Source organism: Aspergillus neoniger (genome assembly GCF_003184625.1).
Source record: "Aspergillus neoniger CBS 115656 unplaced genomic scaffold BO87scaffold_13, whole genome shotgun sequence".
Taxonomy (NCBI): Eukaryota; Fungi; Ascomycota; class Eurotiomycetes; order Eurotiales; family Aspergillaceae; genus Aspergillus; species Aspergillus neoniger.
In genome coordinates, this window is record NW_020291141.1 from 85,807 (window position 1) to 105,535 (window position 19,729).

The following is a 19,729-nucleotide window of genomic DNA, read 5'->3' on the forward strand; positions in this document are numbered from 1 at the left end:
TAGATACTTAATCAATCACACAATTGTCTGAAGGACAAGTAGGAAAGAGTTGGCAGACAATTGAAAGGTCGAGGGTGCTGTCCGAAAAAGGACTAGCGCCAAGTCCCGTGCCAACTCCAGGATATTCGGGACCACGACTTTCGACCAGCTGCAGTACAAGTCCTGACGTCGAGCTACGCTCTCTCCCCTCTCCTCACCATTGTCCATTGAAACACCGATCCGGACGCAGTTCGGTGGTCTCGTCCGTTTCATATCCAGAATTGAGACCATGCAGACGTCCCGGGCCGTCAATTCCGCCATGGGCGCCAGGGCATTTGTCCCCGCCCCCAAGATCCGATTCCAGATCCAGCGCCGGAATCTTCAGGATGTCGCGATCACTAGAACTGGAAAGCCGATTCTGAAGGTCCAGGGTGGCCGGTAAGGCGCATTGCCGTTGTGATGGAGCTCCGCGATGCTAACTAGTCTTTGCTACAGGTCCTCTTTGGGAGGTACATATCCCTCTTCTGCCGCGCCGGTCTCACGCTACCAGATGGCTAAAATTGCTCTACTCTAGGTCACACCGCGACCGTCTTCGGTGCTACTGGTTTCCTCGGTCGTTACATCGTCAACAAGCTCGGTATGTTGGTCAATTGGTTGGGAGGGAGCACAGGAATTGACGCCTTCCAGCTACGCAGGGATGCACCGTTGTCGTCCCTTATCGTGAGGAGATGACGAAGAGACACTTGAAGGTCACTGGTGACCTTGGCCGTGTCAACTTCATTGTATGATCCGTCAGAAGTTGGGTGGTTTGGCTTGGCCCACTAATCGTGGTCTAGGAATACGACTTGCGCAACACCCAGTCCATCGAGGAGGCTGTGCGCCATTCCGATGTTGTCTACAACCTTGTCGGTCGTCAATATCCCACCAAGTCAGTGATCCATGGGCACGAGACAAGCGACGCGCTGCTAATAATTGGGCAGGAACTTCTCCTACACTGACGTCCACGTCGACGGTACGGAGCGCATCGTTGAGGCTGTTGCCAAGTACGACGTTGACCGCTTCATCCACGTCTCTTCCTACAACGCCAGCCGGGACTCTCCTTCCGAGTACTTTGCGACCAAGGTCCGTGGATCGATCCGCCATAGTTACTTTCATACTGATTGTCGCAGGCCTGGGGTGAGGAGATCGTCCGCAACATCTACCCCGAGACCACCATCGTCCGCCCTGCGCCCATGTTCGGTTTCGAGGACAACCTCCTCCACAAGCTCGCTCGTGTGACCAACCTCCTCACATCGAACCACATGCAGGAGCGCTACTGGCCCGTTCACGTATGTTAAGAGGTTGACTTTGTTGGGATTGAGCTAACATGCATAGGCCATTGATGTCGGTACTGCTCTGGAGCGCATGCTGCACGACGACAGCACCGTCGGTCAGACCTTCGAGCTGTACGGCCCCAAGAACTACTCCACCGCCGAGATTGCCGAGCTGGTCGACCGCGAAATTGTCAAGCACCGCCGTCACGTCAACGTGCCCAAGGCCATCCTCAAGCCTCTGGCTTACTACCTGAACAAGTACCTCTGGTGGCCCACCATCTCCGCCGACGAGGTGGAGCGTGAGTTCATCGACCAGGTGATCGACCCCAACGCCAAGACGTTCAAGGATCTCGACATTGAGCCTGTCGACCTCAGCACTCTGACCTTCCACTACCTGGTAAGCAACCCTTAACTAAATCAATCCTCTCAGAAACTAACAATATGCAGCTGGGCTACCGTAGCGCCTCGTACTACGATCTCCCTCCGGCCACGGAGCGCGAGAGACAGGAGGAGAAGAAGTACCTGCACGTTCTGGACGACCAGTAGTCTGTTTTTTTTAGTGTACATAACCTACTAGACCCAAATTTCGTTTGTTCCGTCACAGTGTAGTTGTATTACTCAGTAGAAGAATAGCCGCGGCATCTCCGCATCCGTCCATCCCACTTCACCACCACAACAACAACAACAACAACAACCCTCAATCTCATCCTCGTCCACCACCACAACCACACCACCACACCCCCAATTGAATACAAATCAACACAATGACCTCCCCAGAAAATACCAACAAACCTCCCATAATCCTCCTCAAAACCAAATCCACCCCGCACGACAACTACTCCGACTACTTCCACCACCCCACCAGCAACTACACACCCACCTTCATCCCAGTCCTCTCACACAACTTCCACACCGAGAGACTACGCTCCATCCGCGAGCTCTTCACATCCGGCCAATTACTCCCTTCTCAGAAGAATAATGACCGAAAATACGGCGGCTTAATCTTCACCAGCCAGCGCGCAGTCGAAGGCTTCGGGAGAGTCCTTGCTGAACTTGACGATGGTAATTTACCCCACCACTACCACACCATACAAAATCAACAATCACACAGAGACTAACAAGAAGCAGACATCTCAGCACTAACCACATTAAAAACCTCCTCCCAAAACCTCCCCATCTACACCGTCGGACCCGCAACATCCCGCTCCCTCACGACCATCGTTGACAAATACCTACCGCACGCGAGCATCCACGGCGCAGATACAGGGAATGGAGAGGCGTTAGCGAAGTATATTCTCGAACACTATAATTCTCTTTATACTACGACGTCGTCGTCATCATCAAATCCCAATGGGGATGATGTATACAAGCCACCGTTACTTTTCCTCGTCGGCGAACAACGACGGGATATTATCCCGCGGACACTAACAAATCCTGATCTCCCTCCCGGGGAGTATGTTGGTGTGGATGAGGTGGTTGTGTATGAGACGGGGGTGATGGAGGGGTTTGAGGAGAGTTTTAGGGGGGTGGTTGAGAGGGAGAGGGAGGTTATGAGGAATAATGATAATACTGGGGAGGAGGGGGAGGAGGGGAAAGGGAGGGTGGTGTGGACGGTGGTGTTTTCGCCGACGGGGTGTGAGGGGATGTTGAGGGGGTTGGGGTATTTGGGTAATGAGGATGGTAGTGGTTGTGGTTGGGGGAAGGTGGATGGGGATGGGGAGAGGAGGAGGTTCTTTGTTGCGACGATTGGGCCGACGACGAGGGATTATTTGAGGAGGGAGTTTGGGTTCGAGGCGGATGTTTGTGCGGAGAGGCCGAGTCCTGAGGGGGTGGGGGAGGGGATTGAGAGGTTTATGAGGGAGATGAAGACTTCCTCTTAGAATATTGGGGGGGGTGGGTGTTGGTGGTGTAAGATACCTGTGATGTGTATATACCCTTAGCTTAAGAAGTTCATACCACTCTATCAATCGCTAACGTAATGTATATTCAAGCTGGACTATCGCTGAAACTGCACGCCGCTTCCACATCAACATCAACAATAATAATGAGATGCTGCAGTCATGACTCCCTCACATATGGGCTATTCGACATATTACTGCGTACAGGGCACGCGCTGCTGCGGCCTGTTCTCTATGCATCATGGGTATGTGCTAAGCCAACTCCGTCCATCATGTCAGGCTCTGCCTTTGTTCCGTGTCGGGTGGTATATCAATTGCATTCATCGACTCGTGAAGCCTTTACCGCATAATCTCCTCGTAGATCAGGACTGCGCATGTTAGTAATAAGACTCTCCAATGTAGGCGGTATTACTCACGCTTCAATTGCTCCTTGCTGAGTGCATCCTTGTTCTTGTCGAAATCAAAGAAGCCTTCGGGAATCGGGGGCGCCGTGGGCTCGTCATCGGGGTCATGGTAGGGCTCCAGGTACGGATGACGCAACGCCTCCTCGACAGTGATACGCTTCGCAGGGTTGAACGCCAGGAGCTTCTCCAGAAGGTCAAGCGCCAACTCGTTGCTCTTGGGGAACATTGCGCGGAAGGGGATCTTCTTCTTGAAGGGCAGTGAGCGAATGTACTCCCGGGCCCGACGAGACTTGATGCCGTAGTAGTCCTCCATGGTTGGTGTGCCAAGGACATCAAGAATCAGAGTCAGTTGGTGGTGGTAGTCTTTTCCGGGGAACAGCGGCTTTCCACTCAGCATTTCTGCCAGAATACAGCCGACACTCCAGACATCGATCGCCTTGGTGTATTCTTTGAACGTCAACATAATCTCTGGGGCACGATACCAACGCGTCGCGACGTATTCCGTCATGAACCCAGAGTTGTCGTCGGTCGATGCGGCTGACCGGGCCAGACCAAAGTCACAGACTTTGAGGTCGCAGTTTGCGTTGAGGAGAAGGTTGGAGGGCTTGAGATCACGGTGGAGGACGTTGGCGGAGTGCATGGCCTTGAGCGCACGCAAAGTCTGGTAGATGAAGTATTGGCAGTGGTCATCGGAGAGGTCCTGGGTACGAATGACCCGGTGCATATCCGTCTCCATGAGTTCCTAGATCCGTCAGTTCCATATTCTCTGATCATCAGCAATGAGTGTTACCTGAATCAGATACACCTCGTTGAAGCTCTCATAGTTCCGAGGCCTCTGGATATCCAGAATGGAGATGATGTTCTCGTGGTTGAAGTAGCGCAGCAGCTTCATCTCACGCAGAGTCCGCAAGCAGAACATCGAGTGGTCGAAGGGAGTGATCTTCTTGATGGCGACCTTCTGGCCAGAGGGCTTGTGAATAGCAGAGCTTGGGTTCATTAGTACGCCGCCATCATTTACATGTGAGCAACTCACCAAACGACACCGTAAGCTCCCTCACCAATAACATCCTGGATCTCATACTGGTCGGAAACGTTGAAAGAGATCTTGCGCGACCCCCCTTGAGGAGGCATTTGCTGCACCATGTTTGCGGCTGTGTACTATCAAGTGTCAGTCGAAGTCGATGAGCGTATATGCTGCAATCAGTAGTGTTGGGCCGTGTTCTCATTATACCATCTCATCACATCTCATGACACCCTCTGAAGCGACAAGGTAGGCCCGTCACATGCAGCAACAAGATGGCCTATTGAGTAACACCGCGACCCACCACATGTTCAAGCAACAGACACCAGGCTAGCGCTTACAGGAGGGCTCTCGATTGAAGTTGGTTATCGTGGGAGGCTAATAACCGCCAATGCGCATGCTAGGGCGAGAGTGGTAGACGAGTGACAGTCGTTCGGGAGCTGTCAAGGATCGGAAGCGGGGTACAGCGCGTCTGCAATCGAAACCACGGAGGACCCGCAAGTAGCCGCCAGGAGTTTCGGAGGCGCCTGTACGTTCGGGATGTGAGGGATTCAATGTAGAATCGGGAACCAGTAGCGATTGGTCGTGAGGCAGACTGGGTGAGCCGCTCAGCAAGGACGTGCGGTGGATGTACAGTATGTGATGACCTAAAAAGGAACTGAGTGATGTCAATGAACCGATCCAACACGAGCGGAGAGAACCTTTTGTAATACGCAGGTCAAGAGGCAAGATGTCGCTGAAAAGGAGATGAACTTACCAATGTTGAGGAGCTATTTTCACACTCCGTCTGGCGTTTCACAGTTCCGTTCTATTTTTAATTCCGTTGTATCGTAGCTTGCGCTATGCAACCGCGAGTCAGTTTCAAAGGGTTCTTTGAGCTTTCTCGAATAGGCAGTGGAAACACACCAGGGGCAGATCGGAGAGGGGGGGGAACACAGAAGAGAGTAAGCGCAGGAGGAGGGAGAACAAGACAGCAGGAGCAGTTCGAGGGGATGTGGAGAGGGGATGGAGAGACACAGAGCAATAGTGAAGGCAGTAGTAGGAAGCAATGAGGAGACTAGCGTACGTAGTTGGAAGTTAATAAACCGGGCGCGGATCGGCCAGAGTGGGGTGGGGCTGGATGAAGAGGATGAAGAGAGAGGGACAGAGAGATGAAAGAAGAAAGAGGATGAGGGAGATGAGTAACAAACAGGAACTTGACAACAATAGCTACAATAGATTAATAGAGAGAGAGAGAGAGGGAACAAGTGTTCTTGCGCAGTGAATGCGTGGCCTCTCACTTCTTTGAAGACGCAACACAGATGAGGGGGAGTGAGAGAGAGAGAGAGAGCCTACCAAATCTCGGGATGCTCCAAAGAAGACCCGGAAAACGTGGAGCAAGTTATCGATAGAAGGCACCGACCCAAGGAACGACACTCGATAGCAGATAAGCCACAAGCTGTAGTTTAGGGAAGTTTGAAGGGCCAGGGGGGGGAAGTTGAAATTGATAAATATAGCACTTGAACCAACAATGGAGAAAACCACCTACTACTAGTAGTAACTATGACCACCAACAAACAGCCACCAGTGGGAAAGTCCGAAAGTTAAGGGAAATTCCATCTTATCCAGTTGGAGGCGAGATGGCCTGAAGCAACTGGCAGCGAGACAGACCAACTGGTTAAAACAGAACTATTTGGTTACGGTACGGTACGCATGCCTAATCCAGTGTTCCACCAGGAACATCATCTCCATCATCACCATCTAGACTATCATCAACTTTTATAAAAGACATCTACCTTGATTGACTATAAATTAAACTATACACCATATACAATTCAGTCCCAAACTCAATAATCTATTCACACAAATTTCCCATCAATCCCAAACCCGTCCCTCAACTCTTCATCTTACCTTAGTTTTGATCCATCTCATACCATTTCTGGCCCCCTCCTTCTACCCAAACTAACCCCATACTAACTATGACTACCACTACTACTTACTCTCATCCAAGCAAGAAATCAAAATGAGCAACTCCGTACAACTCACCAACTTACTCCATACAGTAGGAGACAAGACAGACCCGTCACTCGCAACAGCCTCACAGTCGATCAACCCCGTCCCCTCCTTACATCCTGTCATCTTAAACGTGGCCGTCAATCACCCACACCCTAGAATGAGCCCCTCCCCCCCTCCTCTAACTTCTGAGGCTACGTCTCGACCAGTGTTTCAACGCCTTTTTCTCCGCCCAGACGAGACAACACCTAAACAGTCAGATACTACTTACCGCCACGGCGCCAAAACCGCAACCCAACCCATCCCTCAGTTTCACACTCTGTCCTCCTCCCCCCACCAGCTCCAACCAACTCTCTCTCCCTCACACTCTGTCTGCTAATCACATTCCTTTACACTAACTGACTATCTACCTACCTACCTGGTTTCTTTCCCGCACAGATAAATTTAACCACGGAGGGGGGGGGGGGGGTCCCAGTACATACCCCATCAATCAATCCAATCAAATTACACTACGCTACGCTACGCTACTTTACTTCATCTCATCACATAAGACTAGTCTACTAAATTCTCGTCACATTTTCCCTACAACTCGTACTTCGTGCCCTTTCCGCGGCAAGCAAGTGTCCATTCTCCCCACCCGATTCGTCCAACCCTGCCCTGTGTGATCTAAAGTTTATGGTGCAGGTCTTGTCACAGACTCATAAGTAGTAGTCTACTCCGTAGTAGTAACTTAGTTTTTTATGTGCAGTGATTGGGGAAACCTTGTTTTTTCTATTTTTTATTTTTTAGCACGGGAAGGAGAATCTATCTACTACTTAACTAAGAGGAGAGGGAGTGGAGACAACTACTTACTTACTGTGTATGGACGGGAAGGGTAGTAAGTAAGTCTGTGCCCTGTGTCGGTGTGGTGATGGCACATGTGGGTGGGTATATTTCGGAATGGGAATGAGATGGCCATTGCCGATGGATGGTGGTAAGACTATTACTGACTATGTATAGACTATATAGGCTTTTATATTCTATGAAGAGAAGCGCGGGGTTTAAGGTATAAGGTATTATACTTAGACTACTCCGCAGTACTCAGTACTAGTAAATAGAGAGGACCACGGACTAAATGGTTTTGGCCGTCCATTTTTTTCGTTTCTTCCCATTGATTGAACCAACAGCCGGAATAAGTTACAACATCGCCAAACAGACAACAGAATCCATGGGGAATGTATGGGTGGAATTTCTTCCATATAATTTACCAAAAACAAAGGAAAATGGAACAAGGATAATTCGAAAAAAGAAGCTTTATCATTACTGAACAACCTGTAGGCGTGTTCAAGCTCGTCAGCCCGATCTGACTCCCAAGTATGTGAAAACGAGGTGTCCAATGCCGGCAGAGGTAGAGCGCTTATGGGGGGAAAATAAAATGGGGTGATCAAACCTTTTCCCGCAGCGAGCCCATCCACTGCACCAGGCTGACGCTCTGGTCAGCACGGTCCTCAACCAGCATGGTCTGCGCCCATAAGCGGAGTCCAGGCTCTCCATCCTCCTTCACCACATACAGGTGTGGCACCACAATGCTGCCGACGTCCTTCGACCGGTGATCCCGGCTCTTCTCGATCACCGCCCGCACCCGCTGGTTGAACTCATTGTCCACATCCGGCAGGTTCTGCTTGCCCACGCGGAGTTGCGACTTGTCTTGCAGGCCAAAGACATCTTCGATCAGCTGGGGCACCGCATCGCGTCCAACCCACAGGAACTGCGTCTGGCCGTCATCGATGAGGTAGAGACCATAGGGAACAATGCGCTCGGATGACAGGTTGATCGGGGGAGGAAGAAGGATCTCGCCGGTCTGCTCATCGGGCAATCCAGCAGTGTCGGGCATGTCGTGAAGAGAGTACATCTTAGGGTAGATGTACTGCATGAGGAGGGGAAGGGGGAGCGTCGAAAGCAAGCAAAGGGCAGCAGAGCGCATGTCGGTGGGTATTTGCGCGGATTTGCGAAGACCAAGCTAAATGGTGTTAGCAAATACGGTTGAACATGCGAACCTAAGAGCAGGACTTACGTTTTTGATCATGGCAAGGAAGAGGACTGGCAAGCCTCTCAGGTTGGCAGGGAACTGAAGACCACCGCCGCTGACACTACCTCCAGCCAATTCCTTCCGGTAGGTCGACAGCAGTTCGACGGCCTTGGTCTGCAGAGCCTCGCGGGCAGGCTCCAGCCCGCTGCTCAGTGCCCGCTCAACAGCCTTGTGACTGAAGTAAGTAGCAACAGCTTGTTGATCGGCCGAAGCGTAGACATCAGCCAGGTTCTGCGTCGTAGGGAGCGCCAGAGTCAACACCCGGATTCTCCGCTCGCCGTTGCATGTAGTGTGCAGAACCGCCGTCTGCAAGCAGACAACGGGTTTCGTGACAGTCTCGTCAATCGCCACTTCGACGACATAAGCTTGGTCACGCGGGAATGCAGGGAAGGCACACAGGTCGGAACTGCGGTTGAAAAAGTTGCCGTAGAAGGTGTTCATGCGCAGACCGGTCGTAGCGCGGACACGGAGCACAGCCTCCAGACCAATCTCCGAAGAAAGGTAGTCGGAGAATTCACGAGCGAACTTGATCGCATCCTCCCCACGAGCGGCGTTCCATCCGGGGTAGAAGTAAGTCTGACCACCGGTGTAGCGGGGCAGGTTACTGAGAGACGCAACGTCTTGGTACTGTGAAGAGAACAAGAACATGTCAACAGAGACCTGCGCCTTAGAGCACTCGACAGCGAAGCTCTTGTAGAAGCTGTTCGCCGTCTGCAGTAGACTGCTCTCTTTGCTGGTGCCGAGGACCTTCTTGTCTTCTCTCATGGTCAACGAGCCATGGCCAATGTTGGGCAGAGAGGAGCTGAGCACGGTCATCTTGCCTCCCACGGGGGAGATCAGCTTGTAACCAGCACGCAGAGCGGATCCCATGGCGCAGGCGTTGCTCTGGGTGTTCTGAAACATTTCCTGCAGCTTATCGAGGAAGATTTCGATGTTCTCACGGCACTCGCTCAGGGTCACCAAAAGATCGCCCGGGATGGGAAGGAAAGGCTCATCCAAATCACTGATGACCAGCATTCTAGGGTCCGAGTTCTCCGAGCCATCGCGGGGAATACTGAAGTAATGGAGACTGGAGTCGACCGCGATGAATCCCAATCGTGTCCGACGGTCCGCATTCGGGATCCGGTCAAGGCTCTCCTTGATGCAGCGGGCAGTGGTAGCCAAAAGGCCGTTCGTGACAGAAGCGTAGCTCACGTCAATCAAAAAGAGATAAACAAGCGGCTGCGGGGGCCGGACCATGTATTCTTGAGGAGCAACGAATTCGACCACCGAGTGATTGAGATCAGGTCTCAACGACCTGTCGGCGGGCTTCTGCAGCGCGGTATCCCAATCAAATGCCTGAGGCACATCGTTTGTCAGGTTGCACATGTTGCAACGCCAGCGGTGTCCATGGTCGAGGAATGTCACGAAAGGATTGATGTAAGATCGGCAGCGTCGGCAACGCGAGATGACTTGGTCTGGGACAACAGGAACGGGGTCTTCGGAGTCATGGAGAGCTGCGTAGGGCTGGATGACAAGAGCGAAAGGCAGCTTGGACTTCTTCAGTAGCGAACTCGTTGTCGGGACAGCGTTCAGGGTCGAGCGAACGTATTTCGGAGGGCAGTTGGCATAGGGAGAAGGGTAAACGCTGGTCTAGCGGGAAAGTCAGCAATTCAATAATTCGCAACTTGGATGGCATCAGATACATACACCGGGCGGCAGAACAATGGGGGGTGGCGGGTAATCGAGCTCGGCGACATTGAAGGGCTGGGTAAGGAGATCGGTTGGGTAGAGTTGGTTGAGAGGAACAGCCCGCGGGGCCTGAGCCTGGGGAGCTTGGGCGACCGGCTGCGGTGGCAGGAGGTGCGGATCAGTCATGCCCATAGCACCAAACTGCTGGGTCATCTGTGCGACTTGAGGGCTGGCGGGCGCCGCATATCCTGGGGCCGCAGCCTGCATCTGAGTTGGGTCTGCTCCATACATAGGTTGCTGGTATCCCGCAGCCTGTGGTTGCGGCGGGTATGCTCCGTAGCTGCCACCGGCGGGCAACTGACCTCCCAGAGCAGCATTGGCACCAGATCCAAAGTCAAAGGCTTCGCCGGCATAAACACGCTTCTTCCGACCTCCAGCCTGGCCTTGGGCCGGGGCACCAGCAGCCAACCCCGCGGGTTGTTGCACGGGAGACCCATAATCGGCAGGCTGACCGTACCCTTCCTGGGGAGGGTAGCCCCCTTGTGGTGCTGCCATGGAGGATTGTGTGTATTTATCGTCTGTGGGCGGGGTGAAGGTGAAGTAATTTCCCGAGGGTTTGTTAGGGCAGTCTCGAGGGTGTTGCGCGGTCGGATAAATCGTCACTGGCTCACTGGATCGTCGGTCAACATTCGAAGTGGGAGGTGGAAAGGGGAATGGAAGGCTAGAGGGACGGCGGCATACTAACAACCAAGGATTTACCGGATCGCAGAAACACAGGTGTCAAACGGAGGGGAAAGAGCACGTCAATGCCACACTCCGGAGCAGGCGAGGTGTCCTGAAAGAGTTGGGAGGAGCTGTGGGAGTCGGAGAGGCGACGATGAACGATGGAGGATGATAGGATGGATGATGGTGTACGGTGGCCTTTGCGGCTGCCGCGCCTGGGCCAATCAGCTCCCCGCGGCCTAACCGACTCTCCAGCAACTTTCACTGAAGCCCATTATTCGGGCATATTTTATTGAACCAGTTTAAATATAGATAGGCTTGAAATACAGGAAATATAAGTAGACTTTCGACTCTCAAAGTTTTTGGGTTATAAAATATAATGGTTGTGTTAACATTTTGGTAACTCATTGGGTAGTGGGTAATAGTTGTGTGGTGATCGCTGCCTTGGGCTTATGATCTCATACTCATCAGGGATGGTAGTACGGGTTATACTCTAGCCCTACAACATCAATCAGAAGCTTGAAGAGTGACGGAGTTCTGTCTATTGATCGAGATCCTTGAGCTTGACAGGTTAGATTGAGAAAACCTTAGTCATGGGTCTACATAAACTATGCACCCACATGCTACTATGGTTTTACGATGGTGCTTGAGCACCGATACTATTATATATTCAATGCTGACTGCAAAGTATCTACAGCAAACAACTTGTACTACCAAACAATAGAGCACATGGACCTAACAAAGAAGGTACTAAGTAGTACAAGCACATTCTTTCGAATCCAACGACATTCCTCAATATGACTTTTGCAGGAAAGAAGCAAAAGAAAACATGGCGATGCACGATACTGCACCCTAAATCGGAAGGGTGGGATGCCTGGGGTAGACGAACGTGGGAGGTTGCCGTGCCAACAACGCTGACCGCTGCCAGTCGCACCACACCGAAGCTATCCCTGTCGGTTCACAGGGCACATTGTCTCTTACCCACCAAGTTGTCGGCCCACCGTTCATCGTCAGTTTGCTTTCTGCTGTTGTTTTCTATTTTATTTCCTTCAATTATCTGCTCATTGCCGCCTGGAGTGCTTGGATTGCGGGTTGTCGATCCAGCGCCTGACTTTTAGGATCCAAGAGTGCAAAATACTTCGACGGCAGCTTAATTTACGTTTAGCTGCTCACTATTGGTCCTACCTCTACGTTTAGTCGGAACTCATTCTTATGCCGCCATAAATATCGACAACTCAATTTGGTCAAAAGGGCTCGATCGGATAGCTTGAAGCGACGGTACAACGAAGTCCCGGAACTACATCCCCCAACCGTTGGTGATAATCTCGAATCCGATTCATATCACCACTTCAATACACAATGAGCGTCCGGGTAGTCGCGCGGGTCCGACCGCTTCTCAAATCGGAACGGGAGTTAGATGTCATCCTACGCACCGGATCGTCCAACCAGGCAGTGCCCGGAAAGAGCGATAAGACGAGCTCCCAGGGGAAAGGCGCACTGGCAGCCTTGAGGGATCGGGATAACCTAGTGCGAATTCCGAACCACAAGAACGAAGGCGAAGAATACTCGTTTCAGTTCAATGCTGTCTACGATGCGGAAGCTTCGCAGCAGGAGCTCTTCGATGCAGAGGGTTTGTGACGCCAATAATCTGGGAGGTAACGACATACTGATGGAACGCGCAGTTGCTCCTACTGTCAAGCATCTCTTCAATGGCTTCGACGTAACGATATTCGCATACGGGGTTACAGGAACCGGAAAGACGCACACAATGCGAGGCGGTAAAAGCCTGGCTGATCGTGGCGCCATTCCTCGTCTCCTGAGCAGCATTTACAGACGCAGCCGGAAGATGGAGAAGGACAGTGACGGGGAAACTACTGTCAAGGTGTCTTTGAGCTACTACGAGATCTACAATGACAAGGTTTTTGACCTATTCGAACCCCCCGAGAAGAGGACGCTGGCTGGACTACCTCTTCGAGACAACGGCGGCAAGACAGTCGTCGTGGGTTTGACGGAGAGGCCATGCCATACTCTGAAGGAATTCGAGCTATTGTATGATCAAGCCAATACCAACAGGTCCACATCTGCAACAAAGGTTCGCCCCCACGCTGTTCCCGAAAGAAGGTCGATATTAACTATTGTAGCTTAATGCCCACTCATCACGATCTCATGCCATCCTCTGCGTGCGCGTCGCAGTCACCACCGGAGATAAAACGCGCATTAGTACCGCATCTGCTATCGACCTTGCTGGCTCCGAAGATAACCGCCGGACGGATAATGACAAAGAGCGCATGGTTGAGTCCGCTAGTATCAACAAGAGCCTTTTCGTCCTGGCTCAGTGTGTCGAGGCAATCAGCAAGAAGCACTCGAGAATACCGTATCGAGAGTCGAAGATGACGAGGATTCTGTCTCTGGGACAGAACAACGGGCTGACTGTGATGATATTGAACCTGGCGCCGGTCAGGTCCTACCATCTGGACACGATAAGCTCACTCAACTTCGCCAACCGCACGAAGAAGATCGAAGTGCGCGAGGTAGAGAATGAGCCAATGTTCAAGGGGCCCCCTAGACCGGCATCGCGGCCTTCGGTTACAGCCCAACGGCAGCCCTTGCGGCCTCTGACAGCTTCCGTGAACGTAAACCTGACTGCCGCAGCCAAAGACAACACCAAGGCCCTCGAAAAGCCCGCAAAGGCTTTTCACGTCTACTCGGATAAGACGCACCCTAGAACTACCACACAGTTCAAGAAACCCGAGCCCCCTAAGCGGACTTCCATGAGCTCCCGGCCTTCTTTGAGTTCTGATATCTCCCGCCTTTCATCGAAGCCTTCTCGTCTCGCACAACCAACACAGCAACCTCAAAAGCACCATGATGACATCTCTGCCGCCAAGATCGAAGAGATGGTAGAAAAGAAGGTTGAGGAGATCCTGGCTGTGCGAGCCGTCAGTGAGCAGTCGAGACAAACGCAGGTCCGCGAACTGAATGAGCAAGTCCAGCGGCGTCTGGAACTTCTCGAACAACGCATCGAAGGCTCCGAAGATGCAAGAGCCGAAGGTTTGTCATACTTGCTCATGGCCAAGCAACACCAAGCACGTGGCGAGGACAGCTTCGCTCTCAGGATGTACCAGCTAGCCCTGCCATACTTCCCGGACAATGAGAAGTTATCCAGGAAGATTGCCAGCTTGAAGGAGCGTATGCACGGCAAACCGCGCCAGGACGCCGACACCACCTCCACCATCGGCAACTCCGGGCCCAAGAGAGAGCTCGGCAGTATGCTATCCCTCAAGAAGCAGCCCGCCAAGACGCACCTCAAGCGCGTTGCTGAAGACTCGGACGCGGATTACGAGGAACCCGAAGCGTCCCTCGAACAATTCAGCGACGAAGACATCGAGGAGATCACCCACGCCAGACGCAAGAAGCGCACAAAGACCAAGTCCCCATTGGATGACGAACGCGCCAGCGTCGACATGATGAACGAGGAACCACCCTCCCCACGGACAATCCACCTCCTCTCCATCATCAACTCGCGCGACGTCAGCCAAATCAAGTTGCTGAAAGGCGTGGGAGTCAAAAAGGCCGAGGCTATCGTTGACTGCTTGTGCGAGATGGATCAACACAACACCAGCCAAGATGAAGAAGCGCGCTTTCACATCAACAGCCTTGCGGAGCTGAGCCAGCTCAAGGGAGTGGGTGTGAAGAGTGTCCAGAGCATGCGAAACGGAGTTCTGGTATAACAGTACAGACATTGTGCATTGTTTCTACGTTTGGAGCTGGGAGTTCACTATATACATTGTCGACTTGCATTTCCTGTTGTTTGCTTGCTAGCATATCTGTTTTTTTGTGACTTTATCATTCATTGCCGTGGCTTTGCACTGCACAGCGAAGGTGTTTGGGAGTTGAAAGAGAGGATCGAATCGAATCATCTATATAGGCATCTATCTATTCCAATTATTGTTCGAGATACTCTAAAGCACTATACCATCTATTTTCGTTAACTTGCTTGTTAATTAATCCCATCATTTTACCATAATATAACCACCACCACATCCCCACCCACCCCCCTCCCCCCAACACAACAAACTCGAACCAACACTCAATCTCAAACCCTCTTCCCCCACCACCCCCTCCACCCAACAATCCTCCCCTTCGCAGCACAATAAAACCCCGTCCCGGCAAGCATAACCACGGCACAAAACACAAACAACTTGGTATAACTCCCTCCCAGGGGATCCGGCAACAAGGCGCCCGCAATCGGCGTGCCCGTGAGCGCCGCAAACGACACAATACAGAAGTATGTCCCGCTGCGCACACCAATCTCCCTGATCTCAGAGATCTGGGCCACCAGCGCGGGGGCAAGACTCACCACCGTGCCGGAGGTGAAGCCATACAGGGCGCTGAAGACAATGGCGGGGGCGTTGCCAGTACTGGGAAGCCAGAGTGCCAGAACGAGGATCCCGGATGCTAGTGTCATTAGGATCATGAGGTTGAAGCGTCCGAAGACGTCTGCGAGGTAGGGTGGGATGATGCGGCCTGGGAAACTGATGCCCCTCCCCTGTCCGGGGGAGGGGGTGTAGTTAGATAACTGGTGATTTTGGGGTTGAGGGGATGGGGGGAGGTGGATTACCTAGCTGCATTAAGGACCGGAATCAAATACGAAGCCAAGGTAGGGGACATGCCGTGGCGCTGAGCCTGGGAGGGGATGAACGAGAAGGGAAGGAACATGCCCCAGAAGAAGCAGAAAGTTCCGGCGGTAGTGAGGATGAAGGGGAGTTCGCGGAGGGGACGGACGAAGTCGCGGATATGGTATTGTTTTCTGGTGTGGACGAGACGGGAGGTGGTGGTGAGGTTTGTGATGATGAGGAGGAAGAGGATCAGGAACCCGCAGATACGCATGGCCCAGCCAAAGCTGAGGAGGTCGAAGAGGCGAGTGAGCATGATGGGGAGGATGACGCCGCCGAGACTGGCGCCGCTGGTGGCGATGCCTAGGGCGAGGGCGCGACGACGGCCGAACCAGGTGCTGATGGAGTTGACGCCGGAGTGGAAGAGGGCGCTGTTGCCGATGGGACTGCAGATGCCTTGGGCCAGGAGGATTTGGTAGTATTCGGTGGAGATGGAGGTCATCATTATGCCGAGGACGTGGAGGATGGTGCCGGCGAGGATGATGTAGCGGGGGCCGTAGTTGTCGAAGAGGATGCCGATGAAGGGACCCTAGTTGTTGGGTGCTCTGTCAGCTGGGGGGTAATTGTAATTGATTGATTGATGTTGGTGATGGTGATGGTGGTTGGGGGCAGACGTTAGGGCTGGGGGGAGGAAAAGACGGACCCCGAAGAACATCATGAATGTCATTAGTGATGTGATCCATGTTATGGAGCTAGTGGACATGTCGCTCAGTTGATGAGTCTGGTAGTAGTCGATGAATATCCCCATGCCTGGAAGTCGCATGTTAGCAAGCAGCTGCGCAATCGGTCATTGGAGATTGGTTCCCAGCAAGAAGGTGTATGACGAAGTGTCTGATATCCAACACTCACAGTTATTCCAGCCAAAACTCACGAACATGCTACAGAAACCCCCGAAAACCGTCATCCAGGCTGCGAGTCCGCCATCTGGAGGGCCCTCAGGTGTCGATGCTGGCTGGTGGTCCTGGACAATGACGCTGGATTTCTCCGACGTATGACCTGCATTTGGATTCTCTCCGGGCTTTTCTCCGGGAGTTGTCGTGCCTTGTGTATCGCTTTGCTGCGCCTCTACATCGTCACTTGTATCTGAAGCAGAAACTGGTAGCTGAAAGGGCTCTTTCACATCATCCTCCACGGGTTCGCTGGCCCGCATGGCCTCATTTGGTGGTGGTGGTGGTTGTTGTTGTTGTTGTTGTTGCGTCATGGTTTCTGCAGCAAAATAGGGCTGGCCTCTGTCACAAGTATGTTTGCTTTCCGCTGCTGCGAATTAGGGAATGTGATATTGGCGGCTTGGGCGTGGGGGAATCTGGTGGCATCAATCTGGGCCTCGAGACCTTAGATAGCGAAGTCTGACCCCGGATTCCCACAAGTGAAAAAAAAAAAAAGAGTCGACCAGCGGTGTGACTCTCGTGAGCATTCCGAAGGGGAGGTCCTTGCTGTGGACTTAAAATGGGAACGTTTATGTTTGTGAGACAACGAGGCCCCTTGCGAGATCCCTTCATTCATAGAAATTTCCCCCCCCCACCACATGTCAACCGGTTTATACGTGGGTGCCTGTTGGCTAGGTAGTTTCAAGACAATGCAAGGCGGGAAATTGGTTCGATTTGATCAAGATCACGAACAATGGAAAGGAATAAGGGAGAAAGGAGAAATAACGTTCACGTGGGGTGTAGTCGGACACAAGCTATTGTCTATAGTACATTGAGCCTGCAATGAAACAAAATAAATGAAAAAGATACCTGAATGTCGGGGCGCTATGATCTATGCGTGAAGAACAGCAACATATTGATACTGTTTCAGCTTAGTTTTTCTGTCCTGCCTTTTCAATAATGACCTTGCCATCCTTCGTCAAAGTGGCAATGCTTTGCTCCGTGCCCTTGAGCTCATTGGTCAATTCGTCCACAGTTCTGTGTGGTCCTGGTCCAGCATTAACAGCTTCCTCGGCAGCCTTCACATACTCATCTCCTGGTTGGCGCTTCCCCTCAGTGGGCTTTGCCGGGCCAATGGTCAAGCCTCTAGGCGCACTGGCGATTTCGTTAACTTCGTGTGAGGTAAGGACCTCGTTGATACGAGGACCGCGGGTCTGTAGAAGGATGGTCGAGGGTCCATCGAATTGGAGGAACAACTATGTAGGGTTAGCAGCAACTTGACGGCCTCGCAGGATGCGACATACCCGATCTCCCCAGATGGTCTTCCGAGACCATGTACGGATCGTGTGCATAATTCTCATCGTCGACTTCCAAGTACTCGATTCCGACATATCTTGGATGAACTTGGAGTTCTGGATGAAGGCCGGGAGACTCTTAAGTCCCGGGACCTGGAACCTCAAGGTCGTAGACTTGAAGCGATAGGGACGTGGGGGGTTGGACGACATGGTGTAGGCAACGACGTTGCTATGCGACATCAGTAAAAGCTGGCCAATCAGGGAAACAGCCATGCTTACCTCGGGTGAACGATGTATTGCTCTCCAGCCTTGAGCTCAACGGAATAGAGTTGACCGTTACCAACCAACGCCAACAAACCTCGTCCTGTGACCTCGGAGCTACCCCAGTGGGCAAGGCTCTTCGCGGGTTAGTCTAGCCTTTATACACAAGACCCAAGGAGGATCACGAACCAGACTTGTGTTTATAGTTGGGCGGATAGAAAGCGAGCGACCCGTCCAGGCAAGCAATGCCCGTTTCTGGGCCACCATCCAATCCACGGAGCCATTCAAGTGAACGACAGCAAAGGAAGTATTCGGAGAACGAACGGAAACCAGCGCAGTCACTGGACTTGCCGAAGACACCTAGCAGCCAAGTGTCAATAGCCATACCAATTGTTCAAATCCTAGGAAGACCAGCCTAACCTTCTGGTAGAGGAACGGCACGCCGACGACAGCCCTCCGGAAGGGTTCTAGAACGCTCAATGTAGAAACCACCTGCGTTGATGCCAAAGTCGTTAACCCTAGAGCAGCGTACAAGGTAGAGCATTAACCACAACAACATGCGCATACATTGTCTGCCTTTCCACTCAATCCGACCAAGGTACCCCGACGAGTGTAAAGGTTCTGAGAAGCGGAGAGCGAAACCGATAGTAGAGAGTAGGGCGCGCCGATGACATCGAATCGTGCATCTAGTTACGATTTCGGCTGTTAGCGCGGTCTGCTCCGGCTCTGAAGCGGGTTCGGGCCCAGCTTGGAGACTTACCAGCAGACTCAGCAGAGCTAGGGGTGCTGGAGATGGGAAGATGGTCGCCATTGACGGTAGCTGGCTCCTCCGCAGGCGCCGCGCGAATCTGGACGCATCTGGTCTGCCATCCGCGGCGCAGCAATGCCCCTTGTCGCGCCCGGGGAGGGACGACTCGAGTCCAGGACAGAGTCCTCGCGGCACTCCTCCAAGGTTGAGTCGATACCATCATGGAGGGTCTCTGCCGAACGAAGTGCAGATGGGGAGAAGCTGGGGTTGAGAATGCAACTGCTCGTCCTCCGCGGTAATTCTTCTTCTTGCCCGGATTCACGCTTCCAGATCGGGAAAAGCGCTATTGCGGCTTGGCACTGCGAACTTGTCGATATTTAAAGCTGTTTCATCCACTTTTGCCTTGCAGTGAGGGTATTGTGGTCACTGTCACTGGATATATATTGTTATGAAGATGGCTCAGATAATAAAATCTGTGCTGAATATCTCAATCCGAATTGTGGTTTGGGAGATATAAGCTGTGTTGCACTGATGTCATACCCATCTCACGTGTCTACCTGGACTATATGAGAGATCTTTTAAGTATCCCCTCTATTACTTCAGTGGACTATCAATCTGACTGCTACCCGCTAATGTCTACTATATAAGAGCATATATCTTCTATTCCTGTTAGTAGCGATGAAGCTGGACCTGTGTTGACCATGTTTCTAAACAATATCGGCACATTACCTTTACGACGTCACTTACTTTCCTACTGAGGATGACACACTCATACCGGATACCCTCAAGCTATACAGCAATTGTATAAGCAAGA

At 52.2% G+C, this 19,729-nt stretch overlaps 7 protein-coding genes across 7 annotated transcripts; 3 read left to right on the forward strand and 4 right to left on the reverse strand.

The window, feature by feature from the left end:
* Nucleotides 1-156: 156 nt before the first annotated feature.
* BO87DRAFT_375817 (complex I NDUFA9 subunit family protein) lies at nucleotides 157-1,892 on the forward strand. Its single transcript, XM_025623135.1, has 9 exons — nucleotides 157-417; nucleotides 475-488; nucleotides 554-616; nucleotides 667-761; nucleotides 816-907; nucleotides 960-1,101; nucleotides 1,149-1,307; nucleotides 1,354-1,689; nucleotides 1,740-1,892. Exons 1-9 carry the CDS (start codon nucleotides 299-301, stop codon nucleotides 1,836-1,838), a joined length of 1,119 nt encoding a protein of 372 aa, XP_025480493.1. The 5' UTR covers nucleotides 157-298; the 3' UTR covers nucleotides 1,839-1,892.
* Nucleotides 1,893-1,977: 85 nt separating this feature from the next.
* Nucleotides 1,978-3,172, forward strand: BO87DRAFT_415261 (uroporphyrinogen-III synthase HEM4; the record flags this gene model as incomplete). The annotated part of the gene is made up of 2 exons (XM_025626678.1): nucleotides 1,978-2,354; nucleotides 2,421-3,172. Exons 1-2 carry the CDS (start codon nucleotides 2,057-2,059, stop codon nucleotides 3,170-3,172), a joined length of 1,050 nt encoding a protein of 349 aa, XP_025480494.1. The 5' UTR covers nucleotides 1,978-2,056.
* Nucleotides 3,173-3,529: 357 nt separating this feature from the next.
* On the reverse strand, nucleotides 3,530-4,737 carry BO87DRAFT_425101 (mitogen-activated protein kinase; the record flags this gene model as incomplete). Its single annotated transcript, XM_025627277.1, has 4 exons — nucleotides 3,530-3,558; nucleotides 3,607-4,336; nucleotides 4,385-4,580; nucleotides 4,628-4,737. The coding sequence occupies 4 exons, from the start codon at nucleotides 4,735-4,737 to the stop codon at nucleotides 3,530-3,532; spliced, it is 1,065 nt and encodes a 354-aa protein (XP_025480495.1).
* A 2,905-nt stretch (nucleotides 4,738-7,642) lies between these two features.
* BO87DRAFT_375820 (COPII subunit SEC24) lies at nucleotides 7,643-11,209 on the reverse strand. Its single transcript, XM_025623136.1, has 5 exons — nucleotides 11,088-11,209; nucleotides 10,365-11,016; nucleotides 8,661-10,307; nucleotides 8,037-8,606; nucleotides 7,643-7,918 (listed from the first exon to the last, which is right to left on the reverse strand). The coding sequence occupies exons 2-5, from the start codon at nucleotides 10,899-10,901 to the stop codon at nucleotides 7,907-7,909; spliced, it is 2,766 nt and encodes a 921-aa protein (XP_025480496.1). The 5' UTR covers nucleotides 10,902-11,016; nucleotides 11,088-11,209; the 3' UTR covers nucleotides 7,643-7,906.
* Nucleotides 11,210-12,671: 1,462 nt separating this feature from the next.
* BO87DRAFT_375822 (kinesin family protein) lies at nucleotides 12,672-14,973 on the forward strand. Its single transcript, XM_025623137.1, has 2 exons — nucleotides 12,672-13,161; nucleotides 13,211-14,973. Exons 1-2 carry the CDS (start codon nucleotides 12,691-12,693, stop codon nucleotides 14,798-14,800), a joined length of 2,061 nt encoding a protein of 686 aa, XP_025480497.1. The 5' UTR covers nucleotides 12,672-12,690; the 3' UTR covers nucleotides 14,801-14,973.
* A 192-nt stretch (nucleotides 14,974-15,165) lies between these two features.
* Nucleotides 15,166-17,093, reverse strand: BO87DRAFT_357126 (MCT family MFS transporter; the record flags this gene model as incomplete). The annotated part of the gene is made up of 4 exons (XM_025621393.1): nucleotides 16,595-17,093; nucleotides 16,389-16,495; nucleotides 15,691-16,274; nucleotides 15,166-15,604 (listed from the first exon to the last, which is right to left on the reverse strand). Exons 1-4 carry the CDS (start codon nucleotides 16,944-16,946, stop codon nucleotides 15,166-15,168), a joined length of 1,482 nt encoding a protein of 493 aa, XP_025480498.1. The 5' UTR covers nucleotides 16,947-17,093.
* Nucleotides 17,094-17,267: 174 nt separating this feature from the next.
* On the reverse strand, nucleotides 17,268-19,387 carry BO87DRAFT_458316 (AIM24 family protein). Its single transcript, XM_025628863.1, has 7 exons — nucleotides 18,928-19,387; nucleotides 18,735-18,853; nucleotides 18,588-18,659; nucleotides 18,357-18,527; nucleotides 18,186-18,304; nucleotides 17,916-18,135; nucleotides 17,268-17,867 (listed from the first exon to the last, which is right to left on the reverse strand). The coding sequence occupies exons 1-7, from the start codon at nucleotides 19,136-19,138 to the stop codon at nucleotides 17,544-17,546; spliced, it is 1,236 nt and encodes a 411-aa protein (XP_025480499.1). The 5' UTR covers nucleotides 19,139-19,387; the 3' UTR covers nucleotides 17,268-17,543.
* Nucleotides 19,388-19,729: the final 342 nt, after the last annotated feature.

What these genes read in the sequence shown, in the direction of transcription:
- BO87DRAFT_375822 (XM_025623137.1), top strand. Translation starts at nt 12,691, where the DNA reads ATGCAGAGGGTTTGTGACGCCAATAATCTGGGAGGTAACGACATACTG. An exon ending in GGTCCACATCTGCAACAAAG is followed by an intron (nt 13,162 to 13,210) that starts GTTCGCCCCCAC and finishes TAACTATTGTAG; the next exon opens with CTTAATGCCCACTCATCACG.
- BO87DRAFT_375817 (XM_025623135.1), top strand. Translation starts at nt 299, where the DNA reads ATGGGCGCCAGGGCATTTGTCCCCGCCCCCAAGATCCGATTCCAGATC. An exon ending in TTACATCGTCAACAAGCTCG is followed by an intron (nt 617 to 666) that starts GTATGTTGGTCA and finishes GACGCCTTCCAG; the next exon opens with CTACGCAGGGATGCACCGTT. An exon ending in CTCTGACCTTCCACTACCTG is followed by an intron (nt 1,690 to 1,739) that starts GTAAGCAACCCT and finishes AACAATATGCAG; the next exon opens with CTGGGCTACCGTAGCGCCTC.
- BO87DRAFT_375820 (XM_025623136.1), bottom strand. Translation starts at nt 10,901, where the DNA reads ATGGCAGCACCACAAGGGGGCTACCCTCCCCAGGAAGGGTACGGTCAG. An exon ending in CCATTGTTCTGCCGCCCGGT is followed by an intron (nt 10,308 to 10,364) that starts GTATGTATCTGA and finishes CTTTCCCGCTAG; the next exon opens with ACCAGCGTTTACCCTTCTCC. An exon ending in TCCTTGCCATGATCAAAAAC is followed by an intron (nt 8,607 to 8,660) that starts GTAAGTCCTGCT and finishes AACACCATTTAG; the next exon opens with CTTGGTCTTCGCAAATCCGC.
- BO87DRAFT_458316 (XM_025628863.1), bottom strand. Translation starts at nt 19,138, where the DNA reads ATGATGGTATCGACTCAACCTTGGAGGAGTGCCGCGAGGACTCTGTCC. An exon ending in TGCCGTTCCTCTACCAGAAG is followed by an intron (nt 18,528 to 18,587) that starts GTTAGGCTGGTC and finishes CTTGGCTGCTAG; the next exon opens with GTGTCTTCGGCAAGTCCAGT. An exon ending in CAATACATCGTTCACCCGAG is followed by an intron (nt 18,136 to 18,185) that starts GTAAGCATGGCT and finishes GATGTCGCATAG; the next exon opens with CAACGTCGTTGCCTACACCA.